Source organism: Somniosus microcephalus, unplaced genomic scaffold, assembly GCF_052327205.1.
Source record: "Somniosus microcephalus isolate GS21.2 unplaced genomic scaffold, FLI_Smic_1.0 scaffold719, whole genome shotgun sequence".
Lineage (NCBI taxonomy): Eukaryota > Metazoa > Chordata > Chondrichthyes > Squaliformes > Somniosidae > Somniosus > Somniosus microcephalus.
The window spans coordinates 62332-78739 of record NW_028225906.1 but is presented as its reverse complement, the minus strand read 5'-3'; the positions used below and the strand labels follow the sequence as shown (position 1 = coordinate 78739).

General features: G+C 50.6%; 2 protein-coding genes across 2 annotated transcripts in view; one reads left to right on the top strand and one right to left on the bottom strand.

Moving 5' to 3' along the window:
- Window positions 1-949: 949 nt before the first annotated feature.
- LOC147081172 (zinc finger and BTB domain-containing protein 12-like) lies at window positions 950-2955 on the bottom strand. Its single transcript, XM_085980916.1, has one exon. The coding sequence runs from the start codon at window positions 2949-2951 to the stop codon at window positions 1488-1490; it is 1464 nt and encodes a 487-aa protein (XP_085837042.1). The 5' UTR covers window positions 2952-2955; the 3' UTR covers window positions 950-1487.
- Window positions 2956-12917: 9962 nt separating this feature from the next.
- The window catches only part of LOC147081171 (uncharacterized), a gene marked incomplete at its 3' end in the record, with an annotated part of 64777 nt that continues 61286 nt past the window's right edge, over window positions 12918-16408 (top strand). The window contains exon 1 of the mRNA XM_085980914.1: window positions 12918-12987. Coding sequence (XP_085837040.1) covers window positions 12967-12987 — 21 coding nt within the window. The remainder of the gene's footprint in view (window positions 12988-16408) is intronic.

Sequence of the window (16408 nt, the reverse complement as noted above, 5' to 3'; positions counted from 1 at the left end):
ACTAGAACTAGGAGGCATAATCTTAGAATAAGGGGCTGCTCTTTCAAAACTGAGATGAGGAGAAACTTCTTCACTCAGAGGGTAGTAGGTCTGTGGAATTTGCTGCCCCAGAAAGCTGTGGAAGCTACATCATTAAATAAATTTAAAACAGAAATAGACAGTTTCCTAGAAGTAAAGGGAATTAGGGGTTACGGGGAGCAGGCAGGAAATTGGACGAGTCTAGGTTCGGATCGGTCATGGCCCTGTGGGTGGCGGAGCGGGCCCAGGGGCCGTGTAGCCTGGTTCTACTCCGACTTCTTGTGTTCTAATTCTGTGTTAGATTTCGGGAGATAGTTCTATTCACAGGGATTAGTGGAGACCTCGGGAACAGGCTGCCAGTTAGGAGTCCTTCAAGAGTAAATTGGGCCTGTTCCTGGCTGGGGTGGAGATCACCTCTTACAGAAGGTAAGTACTGCAGGAAATACAGGGACAGAGTGATCCCCTGGACGAGTTTTGATCGCCTAGATGGGTCGGAGAGGAATTTCCTCGATTTTTTCTCCCAAATTGGCCATTGGGTTTTTTAATCTGGTTTTTCGCCTCTCCCGGGAGATCACATGGGTTCGGGTGGGATGGAGAGTGGAAGTAGATTTGAGGTTAGGATCAGATCAGCCATGATCTTATTGAATGGCGGAGCAGGCTCGAGGGGCCAATTGGCCTACTCCTGCTCCTATTTCTTATGTTCTTACAGAGTGAGGGACATCTCTACAACAGTCCATAGAGTGAGGGACATCACTACAACAGTCCATAGAGTGAGGGACATCTCTACAACAGTCCACAGAGTGAGGGGCATCACTACAACAGTCCATAGAGTGAGGGACATCTCTACAACAGTCCATAGAGTGAGGGACATCTCTACAACAGTCCATAGAGTGAGGGACATCTCTACAACAGTCCATAGAGTGAGGGACATTACTACAACAGCCCATAGAGTGAGGGACATCTCTACAACAGTCCATAGAGTGAGGGACATCACTACAACAGTCCATAGAGTGAAGGGCATCACAACAACAGTCCATAGAGTGAGGAACATCACTACAACAGCCCGTAGAGTGAGGGACATTACTACAACAGTCTATAGAGTGAGGGACATCACTACAACAGTCTATAGAGTGAGGGACATCACTACAACAGTCCATAGAGTGAGGAACATCACTACAACAGCCCGTAGAGTGAGGGACATCACTACAACAGTCTATAGAGTGAGGGACATCACTACAACAGTCAGTAGAGGGACATCCCTACAACAGTCCATAGAGTGAGGGACATCTCTACAACAGTCCATGGAGTGAAGGACATCACGACAACAGTCCGTAGAGTGAGGGGCATCACTACAACAGCCCATAGAGTGAGGGACATCTCTACCACAGTCCGTTGAGTGAGGGACATCTCTACCACAGTCCATAGAGTGAGGGACATCACTACAACAGTCCATAGAGTGAGGGACATCTCTACAACAGCCCAGCTTCAGACACCACCAGGTTGATCTGTGCCAGCTTGCAATTGTCAGCCGTGGTCTTGCCGTGCTGCTCCTTGAGGTGTCGGCGGAGCGCGGGCTTGTGGGCGAACCTCATGTTGCAGTACTGGCAGTGGTGGGGCCGGTCTCCACTGTGAAGATTCATGTGGTCCTTGAGCGAGCGGTTCTGGGTGAAGGTTTTGCCGCAGATGGTGCAGAGGTAGGGCTTGATGCCCGTGTGGACGTGGATGTGCCGGGCCAGGTTGACCCGCTGGCTGAAGACCTTGCCACACCGGGGGCACATGAAGAGCTTGTGGGCCTTCATGTGAGCCACCAGGTGCTCGGGGTGCTGGAAAGCCTCTGCACACTCGGTGCAGTGGATGGGCTGGGAGCAGGGGCTGGGGGGCGCCAGGGGGCTGGGGTTCATCTGGGGCCTCCTCGGGTACAGGGCCCCACAGCCCTCGCTGGCCGAGCTGTCCTCGTCGTCCGGGAATCCCCCGCCCATCAACACGAGCCCCTCGTCCTCGTCCGTGACCTCGGCGAGGTCGTAGGGCACCCCGGGGTAGCTGTCCTGGGCCGTCCGGCAGGTCGCTCTGGGCCGGCTTCTGGAAGGTTCTGCCGCCGGGTTGGCAGGGGAGTCCGCGTCGATGATGACGTAAACATCGTCGGCCTCTTCGTTTTCCTCAGACTCTGACTTGAGCTCGGCTTCCTCCTGGGCCTGAGACTGGTCCTGGGACTGGGGCTGGGCCTGAGAATAGGTCTGAGAATGGGCCTGGGCCTGGATCTGGGTCTGTGTCCGAGAATGGGCCTGGGTCAGGGCCTGAGAATGGGCCTGGGTCTGAGCCTGAGAATAGGCCTGAGAATGGGCCTGGGACTGGGTCTGAGAATGGGCCTGGGACTGGGCCTGTGTATAGGCCTGAGAATGGGCCTGGGACTGGGCCTGTGAATAGGCCTGGGACTGGGCCTGAGAATAGGACTGAGAATGGGCCCCGGGGGCGGCAGCACCCTCCGGGGGCGGCCACCGGTTCCCCACCCGGGCCTCTGTCCCGCTCCCGTCCTCCTTGATCTCGATGCGGGGGTCGACGTACTGGGACAAGGCCCGGCGGCACTCCTCCACCACGTGGTCCATCTGCAGGTAGCTGGCTGTCGTCAGGTAGTTCACCACGTCCTTAAAGGGAAAGTCCAGCGCCCCGGTGTAGCAGGAGAGGAGCAGCCGGGAGACCATCTCTGCGCCGTCAGCCAGTGCCACCCGAACCTCCTTGGAGGGGTTGAGGAGGAACTGGTCGCGCAGGAAGGGGGAGCAGGCGGCCAGCACCACCCGGTGCCCCGGGAACCGCAGCCGGTCCGCCACGATGGTCACGTCGCAGAACCGCCTCTCCAGGCGCAGCTGGTTCATCCTCTTCAGCACGCTGACCTCGTGGTGCAGGAACTGGAACTGCAGCACCTCTCCCGATGCCATTGTTTTCAAACTGTGTAAGAAAACCCAAAACACAGAGTAAAGTCACTGCAGGTAACGCTACCAAAGCGGGTGGTTGAGGCGCATTGTACAGATGCATTGAAGGGGAGGCTAAATAAGCACATGAGGGAGAAAGGAATCGAATCACAGAATAGTACAGCACAGAAGGAGGCCATTCGGCCCATCGATTCTGCTCTTTCAAAGAGCAATGAAGTTAGTCCCACTCCCCCGTTCTGTCCCCATATCCTGGCAAGTTTTTCTCCTTAGGGGTTGGAGTATAAAAGCAGGGAAGTCCTGCTACAGCTGTACATAGAAACATAGAAGATAGGAGCAGGAGTAGGCCATTCGACCCCTTGAGCCTGCTCCGCCATTCAATGAGATCATGGCTGATCATCCAAATTCAGTTCCCTGTCCCTGCCTTCTCCCCATATCCCTTGATCCCTTTAGCCTTAAGAAATATATCTAACTCCTTCTTGAATATATTTAATGAATTGGCCTCTACGGCCTTCTGTGGTAGAGAATTCCACAGGTTCACCACTCTCTGGGTGAAGAAATTCCTCCTCATCTCTGTCCTAAATGGCTTACCCCTTATCCTTAGGCTGTGACCCCCGGTTCTGGACTCCCCGACCATCGGGAACATCCTTCCCGCATCTAGTCTGTCTAGTCCTTTTAGAATTTTATAAGTTTCAATGAGATCCCCTCTCATTCTTCTAAACTCCAGCGAGTACAAGCTCAATCGACCCAATCTCTCCTCATACGTCATTCCTGCCATCCCAGGTATCAGTCTGGTGAATCTTCGCTGCACTTCCTCCATGGCAAGAACATCCTTCCTCAGATAAGGCGACCAAAACTGCACACAGTACTCAAGATGCGGTCCCACCAAGGCCCTGTACAGCTGCAGCAAGACATCCTTGCTCCTGTACTCAAACCCTCTCGCTACGAAGGCCAACATACCATTTGCCTTCTTAACCTCGGCGAGACCACACCTGGAGTACTGTGTACAGTTTTGGTCTCCTTATCTAAGGAAGAATATACTTGCATTGGAGGCAATTCAGAGATGATTCACTAGGTTAATTCCAGAGATGAGGGGCTTGACTTATGAGGAAAGGCTGGGCCTATACTCATTGGAATTTAGAAGAATGAGAGGTGATCTTATCGAAACATATAAGATACTGAGGGGGCTCGACAGGGTAGATGCAGAGAGGATGTTTCTCCTTGTGGGGAAATCTAGAACTCGGGGCACAGTCTCAGAATAAAGGGTCGCCCTTTTAGAACTGAGATGAGGAGGAATTTCTTCTCTCAGAGGGTCGTAAATTTGTGGAATTCTCTGCCGCAGAGAGCTGTGGAGGCTGGGTCATTAAATACATTTAAGGTGGAGAGAGACAGATCTTTGCAAGATAAGGGAGTGAAGGGCTATGGGGAGCGGGCGGGGAAGTGGCTTTGAGCCCAAGATCAGCCATGATCTTGTTGAATGGCGGAGCAGGCTCGAGGGGCCAAGTGGCCAATTCCTGCTCCCATTTCTTATGTTCAAGTATTTACCAATTCTCTTTTGAAGGCTACTGTTGAATCTGTCTCCACCGCCCTATCAGGCAGCGCATTGCAAATCCTAACCACTCGTTGCGTGAAAAAAGTTTTTCCTCATGTCGCCTCTGGTTCTTTGGCCGATCACCTTGCGTCTCTGCCCTCCGGTGAGCGATCCTTCAGCCACATGGAAACAGCTTCTCTTTATTTGCTCCGTCTACACCCTTCATGATTTTGAGCACCTCTATCAAATCTCCTCTCGACCTTCTCTGCTCCAAGCAGAACTACCCCAGCTACTCCAGTCTGTCCAGGTAACTGTATTCCCGCGTCCCTGGAACCATTCTAGTAAAAAAAGGTTCGGCCGATTGGGTTAGATGAAGAGGGGTGGGAGCAGGCTCGTGTGGAACACAGTCGACCAGTTGGGCCGAATGGCCTGTTTCTGCGCTGTTAATACTGTGTAACAGAGATACACAGTGCTGGGGGGCGGGGATCCAATTCTGTGACTGTACATAAGAACATAAGAAATAGGAGCAGGAGTAGGCCAATCGGCCCCTCGAGCCTGCTCCGCCATTCAATAAGATCATGGCTGATCTGATCCTAACCGCCAATCCACTATCACAGAACCATCTCCTGAATCTAACAGAATTAGACACACGAAATAGGAGCAGGATCAGGCTACACGGCCCCTGGGCCCGCTCCGCTACCCACAGGGCCATGACCGATCTGAACCTAGACTCATGTCCAAATTCCTGCCCGCTCCCCGTAACCCTTAATTCCCTTTACTTCTAGGAAACTGTCTATTTCTGTTTTAAATTTATGTAATGATGTAGCTTCTACAGCTTTTTGGGGCAGCATATTCCATGGACCTACCACCCTCTGAGTGAAGTAGTTCCTCCTCATCTCAGTTTTGAAAGAGCAGCCCCTTATTCTAAGACTATGCCCCCTAGTTCTAGTTTCACCCATCATCGGGAACATCTTCCACACATCCACCCGATCCAACCCCTTCACAATCTTATATGTTTCAATAAGATCGCCTCTCATTCTTCTGAACTCCAATTAGTAGAGTCCCAATCTACTCAACCTCTCCTCATATGTCCACCCCCTCATCCCCGGGATTAACTGAGTGAACCTTCTTTGTACTGACTCGAGAGCAAGTATGTCCTTTCTTAAGTATGGACACCAAAACTGTATGCAGTATTCCAGGTGCGGTCTCACCAATACCTTGTACAACTGAAGCAATACCTCCCTATTTTTATATTCTATCCCCCTAGCAATGAAAGCCAACATTCCATTGGCCTTCTTAATCACTTGCTGCACCTGCATACTAACCTTTTGAGTTTCGTGCACCAGGACCCCCAGATCCCTTTGTACTTCAGTACTTTCCAGTTTCTTGCCATTAAGATAATAACTTGCTCTACGATTTTTCCTGCCAAAGTGCATAACCTCACACTTTCCAGTATTGTATTCCATCTGCCAAATCTCTGCCCACCTACTTAGCCTGTCTATGTCCCCTTGCAGGTTTTTTATGTCCTCCTCACTCACTACTTTCCCCCCCATCTTAGTATCATCTGCAAACTTTGATATGTTACACTCGGTCCCCTCCTCCAAATCGTTAATATAGATTTTCACAAGAAAACCATAAATCAGTGACCTTTTAGCCTGAATGTCTCCGCGCTAAGGGAGAAGAGGAAAAAAAAGCAGATAGAATCATACAGCACAGGAGGCCGCCATTCGGCCCATAGTGCCTGAAAGGGCTGTCCAATTAGCCCCACTCCCCCCTGCCCATTCCCCACAGCCCAGCAACTTTTTTTTTCCTTTTCAAGTATTTATCCAATTCCCTTTTGAAAGTTGTTATTGAATCTGCTTCCACCGCCCTTTCAGGCAGCGCATTCCAGATCAGAACAACTCGCGGCCTGAAAAACACTTCTCCTCAGCTCCTCTGGTTTTTTTCCCCCCAATTATCTTAAATCTGTGTCATAGAAACATAGAAGATAGGAGCAGGAGTAGACCATTTGGCCCCTCGAGCCTGCTCCGCCATTCAATGAGATCATGGCTGATCATCCAAATTCAGTACCCTGTCCCTGCCTTCTCCCCATACCCCTTGATCCCTTTAGCCTTAAGAAATATATCTAACTCCTTCTTGAATATATTTAATGATTTGGCCTCAACTGCCTGCTGTGGTAGAGAATTCCACAGGTTCACCACTCCCTGGGTGAAGAAATTCCTCCACATCTCAGTCCTAAATGGCTTACCCCTTATCCTTAGACTATGACCCCTGGTTCTGGACTCCCCACCATCGGGAACATCCTTCCTGCATCTAGTCTGTCTAGTCCTGTTAGAATTTTATAAGTTTCAATGAGATCCCCTCTCATTCTTCTAAACTCCAGCGAGTATAAGCCCAATCGACCCAATCTCTCCTCATACGTCATTCCTGCCATCCCAGGTATCAGCCTGGTGAATCTTCGCTGCACTCTCTCCATGGCAAGAACATCCTTCCTCAGGTAAGGTGTCCTCGGGTTACTGACCCTCCAGCCACTGGAAACAGTTTCTCCCTATGTACACTATCAAAACCCCTCATGATTTTGAACACCTCTAGAAATATAGAAACATAGAACATAGAAAAATAGGAGCAGGAGTCGGCCATTCGGCCCTTCGAGCCTGCTCCGCCATTCAATATCATGGCTGATCCTCTATCTCAATACCATATTCCCGCTCTCTCCCCATACCCCTTGATGCCTTTTGTGCATAGAAATCTATCTATCTCCTTCTTAAATATATTCAGTGACTTGGCCTCCACAGCCTTCTGTGGTAGAGAATTCCACAGGTTCACCACCCTCTGAGTGAAGACATTTCTCCTCATCTCAGTCCTAAATGTCCTACCCCGTATCCTGAAACTGTGACCCCTCGTTCTAGACCCCCCAGCCAGGGGAAACATCCTCCCTGCATCCAGTCTGTCTAGCCCTGTCAGAATTTTACACGTTTTAATGAGACCCCCTCTCATTCTTCTAAACTCTAGTGAATACAGGCCGAGTCGACCCAATCTCTCCTCATACGACAGTCCTGCCATGCCAGAAATCAGTCTGGTGAACATTTGCTGCACTCCCTCTATGGCAAGTATATCCTTTCTTAGGTAAGGAGACCAAAACTGCACGCAGTACTCCAGGTGTGATCTCACCAAGGCCCTGTATAACTGCAGTAAGACATCCTTGCTCCTGTACTCAAATCCTCTTCCAATGAAGGCCAACATACCATTTGCCTTCCTAACTGCTTGCTGCACCTGCATGTTTGCTTTCAGTGACTGGTGTACAAGGACACCCAGGTCCCTTTGTACATCAACATTTCCCAATCTATCACCATTTAAATAATACTCTGCCTTTCTGTTTGACCTACCGAAGTGGATAACTTCACATTTATCCACGTTATACTGCATCTGCCATGTATTTGCCCACTCACTCAACTTTTTGCATCCTCGTCACAACTCCCAATCCCACCTAGTTTCGTGTTGTCAGCAAACTTGGAAATATTACATTTGGTTCCCTCATCCAAATCATTGATATATATTGTGAATAGCTGGGGCCCAGGCTCTATCAAATCTCCCCTTATCCTATCTACCCTGTCAATCCCCTTCAGAATCTTCTATGTTTCAATGAGATCACCTCTCATTCTTCTAAACTCCAGAGAGTATCGGCCCATTCTACACAATCTCTCATCCCAGGAATCAATCTAGTGAACCTTCGTTCCCCCTCAGAAGTAATCACTCCGGAGGAGGTTGTGTGAGGAGTCACTGAAATGACAGCACTCAGCATCAGATTGGGCAGCCCCTGCCAACAAACATCCAGAGCCACAAACTCAAGCATTGGAGGGGGGTGGGTGGGGAAATCATACCCCGATCCCGAGCTCTGCTGCATTAACCCCACACTCCAGGCCTGATGCTGCGACCCTCCAGAGGACCCGAGCACAAAAATCTAGGCTGACACTCCAGTGCGGTACTGAGGGAGGGTCACAGTCGAAGGATAAGGGGTAAGCCATTTAGGACAGAGATGAGGAGGAATTTATTCACCCAGAGAGTGGTGAACCTGTGGAATTCTCTACCACAGAAGGCAGTGGAGGCCAATTCATTAAATATATTCAAGAAGGAGTTAGATATATTTCTTAAGGCTAAAGGGATCAAGTGATATGGGGAGAAGGCAGGGACAGGGTACTGAATTTGGATGATCAGCCATGATCGCATTGAATGGCGGAGCAGGCTCGAGGGGCCGAATGGCCTACTCCGGCTCCTATCTTCTATGTTTCTATGGAGCGCTGCACTGTCGCAGATGCCGTCTTTCGGGTGAGACGTTAAACCGAGGCCACTTTTACGTCCACCCTCTCAGGTGGACGGTAAAAGATCCCACGGCCACTATTTCAAAGTGGAGCAGGAGTGGGAGTTCTCTCCCCCCCCACCCCACCCCGGTCCGATATTTATCCCTCAACCAACATCGCCAAGAAAAAAAAACCCCCAGATGATCTGTTTGCGGGAGCTTGCTGTGCGCAAATTGGCTGCCGGGTTTTTCCACATTACAAACAGTGACTGCACCCCAGAAAGTACTCCATTGGCTGTGAAGCACTTTTTGGAAAGGTCCTGGGGTGGTGAAAGGCGCTATACAAATGCAAGTTCTTGTCTTTTTCCACCCCTTTACACAGCAGAGCAGCGTTGCCTTCGCAAATGCTGATGCAGCAACAGCAGCAGCAGCAACACCACCAGCCAGCTGACACATCAGCAACAAGCAGGAATCATTTTTGGAAAACAGGCAGGAATTCTGTGACTTGAATGCAAAGCAAAGACATTGCAATTGCAATATGCAATGCAGGCTGAGGGCAGGGATCTTGCTGCAACAATCCATCCCTCTTGCCCTCCCTTGCTACTTACTGCTGATCTGGTTGGACCTTTCTCTTTCTTGTGTGTGGCACTGGGACCTCCAGGGCTTCGCGGAGTGCTCCAGACTGAGGCTCTGACGTCACCACCATTAAAGGGGCCGCCCCAGTTCGTTTTTTTTTGGCTCGGCTAAAAAAAAATATTCATTGGACGTTACTTGCAAGGGGTTGGGGGGGGGGAGCAATGTTCAGACGAAAAAAGTAAAATTGCAGCGAGGAAACCACCAGATGGTAGACTTTGGAAAATGCTAGAGTGCTTTAAATTTAAGGGCACAACCATTGCATGAATTTAGGGGGGAAAAAAACCTCTTGTGCAATGTTCAGGAGAGTGCAAAGAGCCATAATCCCGACGGCCAGGAGGCAGGAAGGAAGGGGGGCTCTATAAATATAAATGTGAGAAGTCACACAACACCAGGTTATAGTCCAACAGCTTTATTTGAAATCACAAACTTTCGGAGCGCTGCTCCTTCGTCAGGTGAAGTCTTCACCTGACAAAGGAGCAGCGCTCCGAAAGCTTGTGATTTCAAATAAAGCTGTTGGACTATAACCTGGTGTTGTGTGACTTCTCACATTTGACATTCAATGGCATTACCATCGCTGAATCCCCCACTATCAACATCCTGGGGGTTACCATTGATCAGAAACTGAACTGGACCAGCCATATAAATACTGTGGCTGCAAGAGCAGGCCAGAGGCTGGGAATTCTGTGGCGAGTGTCTCACCTCCTGACTCCCCAAAGCCTTTCCACCATCTACAAGGCACAAGTCAGGAGTGTGATGGAATACTCTACACTTGCCTGGATGAGTGCAGCTCCAACAACACTCAAGAAGCTCGACACCATTCAGGATAAAGCAGCCCGCTTGATTGGCACTCCATCCACCACCTTCAACATTCACTCCCTTCACCACCGGCACACTGTGGCTGCAGTGTGTACCATCTACAAGATGCACTGCAGCAACTCGCCAAAGCTCCTTCAACAGCACCTTCCAAACCCGCGACCTCTACCACTTAGAAGGACAAGGGCAGCAGACGCATGGGAACATCACCACCTACAAGTTCCCCTCCAAGCTACACACCATCCTGACTTGGACCTGTATCGCCGTTCCTTCACTGTCGCTGGGCCAAGATCCTGGAACTCCCTTCCTAACAGCATTGTGGGTGTACCTACACCATATGGACTGCAGTGGTTCAAGAAGGCAGCTCGCCACCATCTTCTCAAGGGCAATTAGGGATGGGCACTAAATGCAGGCCTAGCCTAGCCAGCGACGCCCACATCCCATCAATGAATAAAAAAACCAAAAAAACATTTGTCCACCCCAGTCCAACACCGGCATCTCCACATTATGACATCTCATACATCTCATAATCAACTTTATTGTCATTGTTAGTGCATAAGTGCAGTACAACGAAATGTAGGCTTGCGGCTCCTGAGAGTGTACATTTAGATTAAGACATTTAAACATTCAACATACATTTGGCTTGTAATACATTAACATAAACATAACCATAATAAAGTGCATTGGCAGATGTGCAGGCTTTAGAGTTTATTTGTGGAGTTCAGTAGGATGACAGCCCTGGGAAAGAAGCTGTTCCTAAATAACAACAGAAAATGCTGGAAAAACTCAGCAAGTCAGGCAACATCCGTGGAGAGAAATTTGAGTTGACGTTTCGGGTTTGACCCTTCTTCAAAACTGGAGAGAAAAGGAACTAGATCGAAGGCAGGGCTGCGATCGGACAAAAGAATAAAAGAACCAAAAGAAGTAAAAGAGATTAGAAGCTAGACGAGATGGTAATAGGCTGTGATTAGGTGTAAAGTGTGCTGGCAGGGCAAAAGATAGCTGCCAGGTGTGAGAGAGAAACAAAAGGAAAGGGGGGGGGGGAAAGGAAAGGAGTGGAAAAATATAAGTGAAAATGAAATGGGGGCCGAGGTTATGATCTGAAATTGTTGAACTCGATATTGAGACCGGAAGGCTGCAGAGTGCCTAATCGGAAGATGAGGTGCTGTTCCTCGAGTTTACGTTGAGCTTCCGTGGAACAGTACAAGAGGCCAAGGACGGTGAGGTCCGAGTGGGAATGGAGCGGTGAATTGAAATGACAGGCGACCGGAAGCTCGGGGTCACCCTTACGGACTGAACGGAGGTGTTCCGCAAAGCGGTCACCCAATCTGCGTTTGGTCTCCCCAATGTAGAGGAGACCGCATCGTGAGCAGCGAATACAGTATACTAGATTGCGAGAAGTACAAGTAAATCGCTGTTTCACCTGGAAGGGGTGTTTGGGGCCCTGGACAGTGGGAAGGGGGGAGGTATAGGGGCAGGTGTTACATCTCCTCCGCTTGCACGGGAAGGTGCCAGGCGAAGGGGAAGGGCTGTTTGGGGTGATAGAGGAGTGGACTAGGGTGTCTCGGAGAGAGCGGTCCCTGCGGAATGCTGAAAGGGGAGGGGAGGGGAAGATACGTTTGGTGGTGGGATCACTTTGGAGGTAGCGGAAATGCCGGAGGATGATCCGTTGAATGTGGAGGCTGGTGGGGTGAAAGGTGAGGACAAGGGGAACCCTATCGTGGTTCCGGGAGGGAGGGGCAGGGGTGAGGGCAGAGGTGCGGGAGATAGAACTGACACGGTCGAGGGCAGTGTCAACCACGGTAGAGGGGAATCCTCGGTTGCGGAAAAAGGAAGACATGTCTGAAGCACTGGTGTGGAAGGTGGCATCGTCGGAGCAGATACGGCGGAGGCGGAGAAACTGGGAGAATGGAATAGAGTCCTTACAGGAAGCGGGGTGGGAGGAAGTGTAGTCCAGGTAGCTGTGGGAGTCAGTGGGCTTGTAGTAAATATTGGTCAATAACCTATCCCCAGAGATGGAGACGGAGAAGTCGAGGAAGGGAAGGGAAGAGTCAGAGATGGACCATGTGAAGGTGAGGGAAGGGTGGAAATTGGAGGCAAAGTGAATGAAATTGTCAAGTTCGGGGCGAGAGCAGGAAACGGCACCGATACAGTCATCAATGTATCGGAAAAAGAGGTGAGGGAGGGGACCCGAGTAGGACTGGAACAAAGATTGTTCCACATAGCCCACGAAAAGGCAGGCATAGCTAGGACCCATGCGGGTACCCATGGCAACACCTTTGATTTGGAGGAAATGAGTGGAGTTAAAGGAGAAGTTGTTCAATGTGAGAACAAGTTCAGCCAGGCGGAGGAGGGTCGTGGTGGATGGGGACTGGTCGGGCCTCTGTTCGAGGAAGAAGCGGAGTGCCCTCAGGCCATCCGGGTGGGGGATGGAGGTGTAGAGGGATTGTACGTCCATGGTGAAAAGGAAGCGGTTGGGGCCAGGAAACTGGAAACTGTTAAAGTGGCGGAGGGCGTCCGAAGAGTCGCGGATGTAGGTGCGAATGCATCTGTAGCGTCTCCCAGATGGCAGGAGGGCGAACAGACTGTGGCTGGAGTGGGTAGGGTCTTTGATATATTGTAACAAAATGTGGGCGGTGCTCCTTTAAGCGCCGCGGTCCCTTTAAGGAGAGGCCCCGCCCCGCCGTTTCCCGGGGTCCGGGCCCCGCCCCACGCCCGCTGCGCGATGACGTCACGGGCCGGGAGCCATGGCTTCCCTGGATGCTGAGGTGAGAGAGCCGCCGGCGGGAAGGGCGAGCGATTGACTCTTTTCGGATCCAAAGCCCGGCCCGGGCTCCCTCGGCTCCCCCTTTCTCGCCGACACCAGCCGGGCTCCCTCCTTTTTCAGAAAAAGAAAACCCCACCCAGCCCTTTTTCCCCGGCGGGGTCCGACTTAACGGCGGCCATGGTGCTTTGTGGAGCGGCGGCGGGGGAGGGGAAGGAAAGGAGCTGGGGCGTGATTGACAGCCCGGGGGAAGCCCTGCAACCTGTGTAGCGCATACGCCTCCCCCCGCTGGCGGCCTGCCGGGCCGCGCCTTATGCAGGGTCCGGGGCGGGCGATTGTCTGCCACCCGACCCCGGAACCTGTGTAGCGCATCGGCCTCCTCCCCGCTGCCGCCGTGCGGCGCAGTCGCTATACAGGGTTCGGGGTTGCGCGTCCCTCCCATCCCAGGGCGAGCTGGACATGCTGCCTTCTGCTTGTGCAGTTTGCACGCAGGCTTCATTTGACAATAAACTGGAGCCCATTCCGTCGCCCTCTTCTTTTCCTTCACTCCCACTTCAATGCAGCACATCCAAACTGCACATTGTCAAAATTTTTAAACCTCCGTTCCTTTGCAAAGTTTTAAAATGCAACCACACCAAAAAAAAACTTAATTTGCTCTACAGGACACTTGGTTTCAACAACCCTGCAGATCCTCCTCCAGTGCAGTGCCTTGCAATGCAGTTGACTTGTTAAATAGCCAAACTGCCTTTTGACACCAACCCACAGGTTTCTCTCTTCCCCCCACCCGCCTCCACTTTTTTGACATTTACATCACCAATCACCCCAACTACTTAGTTGCTGAGCCATTCAGATTGGAGAGATCCCAGATCTTTGCCGAGTTACTGATTTCAGCAGGGTGCTACCCCAGTTGACCTCCAGGATAGTGGAAGGGGTAAATCAGTCAGGCTTCCTGCTCTTGATCTCTGTAAGTGATCGCCCGCCCGCCCCGCGCTGGAACTGTCTGGGTGTCGGGTGAGGACAGAGCGGAGCCTCGCTTGCGATGCACCCTCGTGTGTGTCAGCCGTGGCTCAGTGGGCAGCACTCGCCTCTGAGTCAGAAGGCTGCGGGTTCAAGTCCCACTCCAGAGACGAGAGCACATAATCGAGACTGACATAGATAGAAACATAGAAGATAGGAGTAGGCCTTTCGGCCCCTCGAGCCTGCTCCGCCATTCAATGGGATCATGGCTGATCATCCAAATTCAGTACCCTGTCCCTGCTTTCTCCCCATATCCCTTGATCCCTTTAGCCTTAAGAAATATATCTAACTCCGTCTTGAATATATTTAATGAATTGGCCTCAACTGACACTCCCAATGCCAGTACTGAAGGGGCGCTGCACTGTCGGAGGGGCCGTCTTTCGGATGAGATGTTAAACCGAGGCCCTATCTGCTCTCTCAGGTGGACGTAAAAGATCCCATGGCCACTATTTCGAAGAAGAGCAGGGGGAGTTCTCCCCGGTGTCCTGGGCCAATATTTATCCCACAATCCACATCACAAAAACAGATTATCTGGTCATTGGCCCAGAAATTAGGTTCGGGGGCTTGCGCGTGCAAGCCCCCGATGTGCACTTACCCGGCGCACTGACATCTTCAGCCTGGGCCTGCTTGGAATTCCTGTCACTGGCCTGGTTCAGATGTCGGCGCGATGTGCTTGCCTGATCCAGCGGCGCAGTTAGTGCGATGTGCCGGCTGGGATCAGGTGAGCACTGTGCAGCCAATCAGGGGAGGGGAAACTTCATTCATGAGTTTGATAGTAAGAACTGTCAAACTCATGAAAAGTACCGGCGCCCAAAAGACTAGTTTAACTTTAAATAAAATTTCAAAAAACATCCCAATAATTAAATAAACTATAAATAACTTAAAAAAACTATTTTAAACAATTAATCAAATTATTGAAAAAAATAATTTTTTAAGAAATCGGGTCTAAAACTACACTTACCTTACTGTAAAGTCCTTAAAAACAATGAAGCTGTGGAAAAAATGTTATAATTTTAAGTAATAGACCACTTACCTTAAAGAATGAAGTCCTTACGTCTCCTTTTTACATTCGTAAAAAGGAGAGGCCCTTACACACGCGCAAACCTGTGGAAAAAAAGGAATTTCAGCGCGCACGCGCAGACTCCTGCGCGCACACGTTCGTCCTCTGAACCCCTTGGTTCAGAGGACAGGAAATGCCGGTTTTCCGTGCATGCTGAAAACCGGCACTTCCATCGGGCCCACGCGTGAGTACCCCGTCCGTACTCACGCGTTGGGCCCGGAATTACTGGGCCATTATCACATTGCTGTTTGTGGGAGCTTGCTGTGTGCAAATTGGCTGCTGCATTGCCTACTTTACAACACTTCAAAAAGTACTTCATTGGCTGTAAAGCGCTTTGGGACGTCCTGAGGTGGTGAAAGGCGCTGGAGAAATGCAAGTCTCTTTTATGTTTAAGGGTTACGGGGAGCGGGCAGGAATTTGGACATGAGTCCAGGTTCGGATCGGTCATGGCCCTGTGGGTAGCGGAGCGGGCCCAGGGGCCGTGTAGCCTGATCCTGCTCCTATTTCGTGTGTCTAATTCTGTTAGATTCAGGAGATGGTTCTGTGATAGTGGATTGGCGGTTAGGATCAGATCAGCCATGATCTTATTGAATGGCGGAGCAGGCTCGAGGGGCCGATTGGCCTACTCCTGCTCCTATTTCTTATGTTCTTATAGCCCATCAACAGTCACATTCGAGACTCCTCTATGCGTCGTTCGGACATGGTGTCAGGTTAATACGGGCCCAGCAAGGAGTGAACACCTTCAGGGGAGAGAATGTCATGTTTTCACTGGGTCGAGTTGCTGGCGGTTACAAGTTTGCTGGTGGAGGTGGTGGTAATGCTGGTGGGAGCTTGTGGTAATCAAAAGAGAGCGTCAGAGAACAAGCACACTGGCTGAAGGCTTTTGTCAGTGGTGTAAAGAAGCCCAGTGACAGCATTACATCGATCAATTGCAGTTAATAGATGATGGATTGGTGGAGTTTATATCCACCTGCGTGCAGTCAGTAATTATAAGTGGTTAAATGTACATTATTACCAAATCTCCCTTCATTCTCGCTGGGTTGAAAGAAAGACTCTGGCACCATCACACAATCGTGCTCATTCTTCCCGAGGATAGTGTTAAATTCCTAACTCCCGCAGTAGGGTAGGCATAGAGAAGATGTTTCCACTTGCGGGCAGGACCAGAACTAGGGGCCATAAATATAAGATAGTCACTGAAAAATCCAATCGGGAATTCAGGAGAAACTTCTTTTACCCAGAGAGCGGTGAGAATGTGGAACTCGCTACCACAGGGAGGAGTTGAGGCAAATAGCGGAGATGTATTTAAGGGGAAGCTGGATAAACACATGAGGGAGAAAGGAATAGGAGG

What these genes read in the sequence shown, in the direction of transcription:
- LOC147081172 (XM_085980916.1), bottom strand. Translation starts at nt 2,951, where the DNA reads ATGGCATCGGGAGAGGTGCTGCAGTTCCAGTTCCTGCACCACGAGGTC.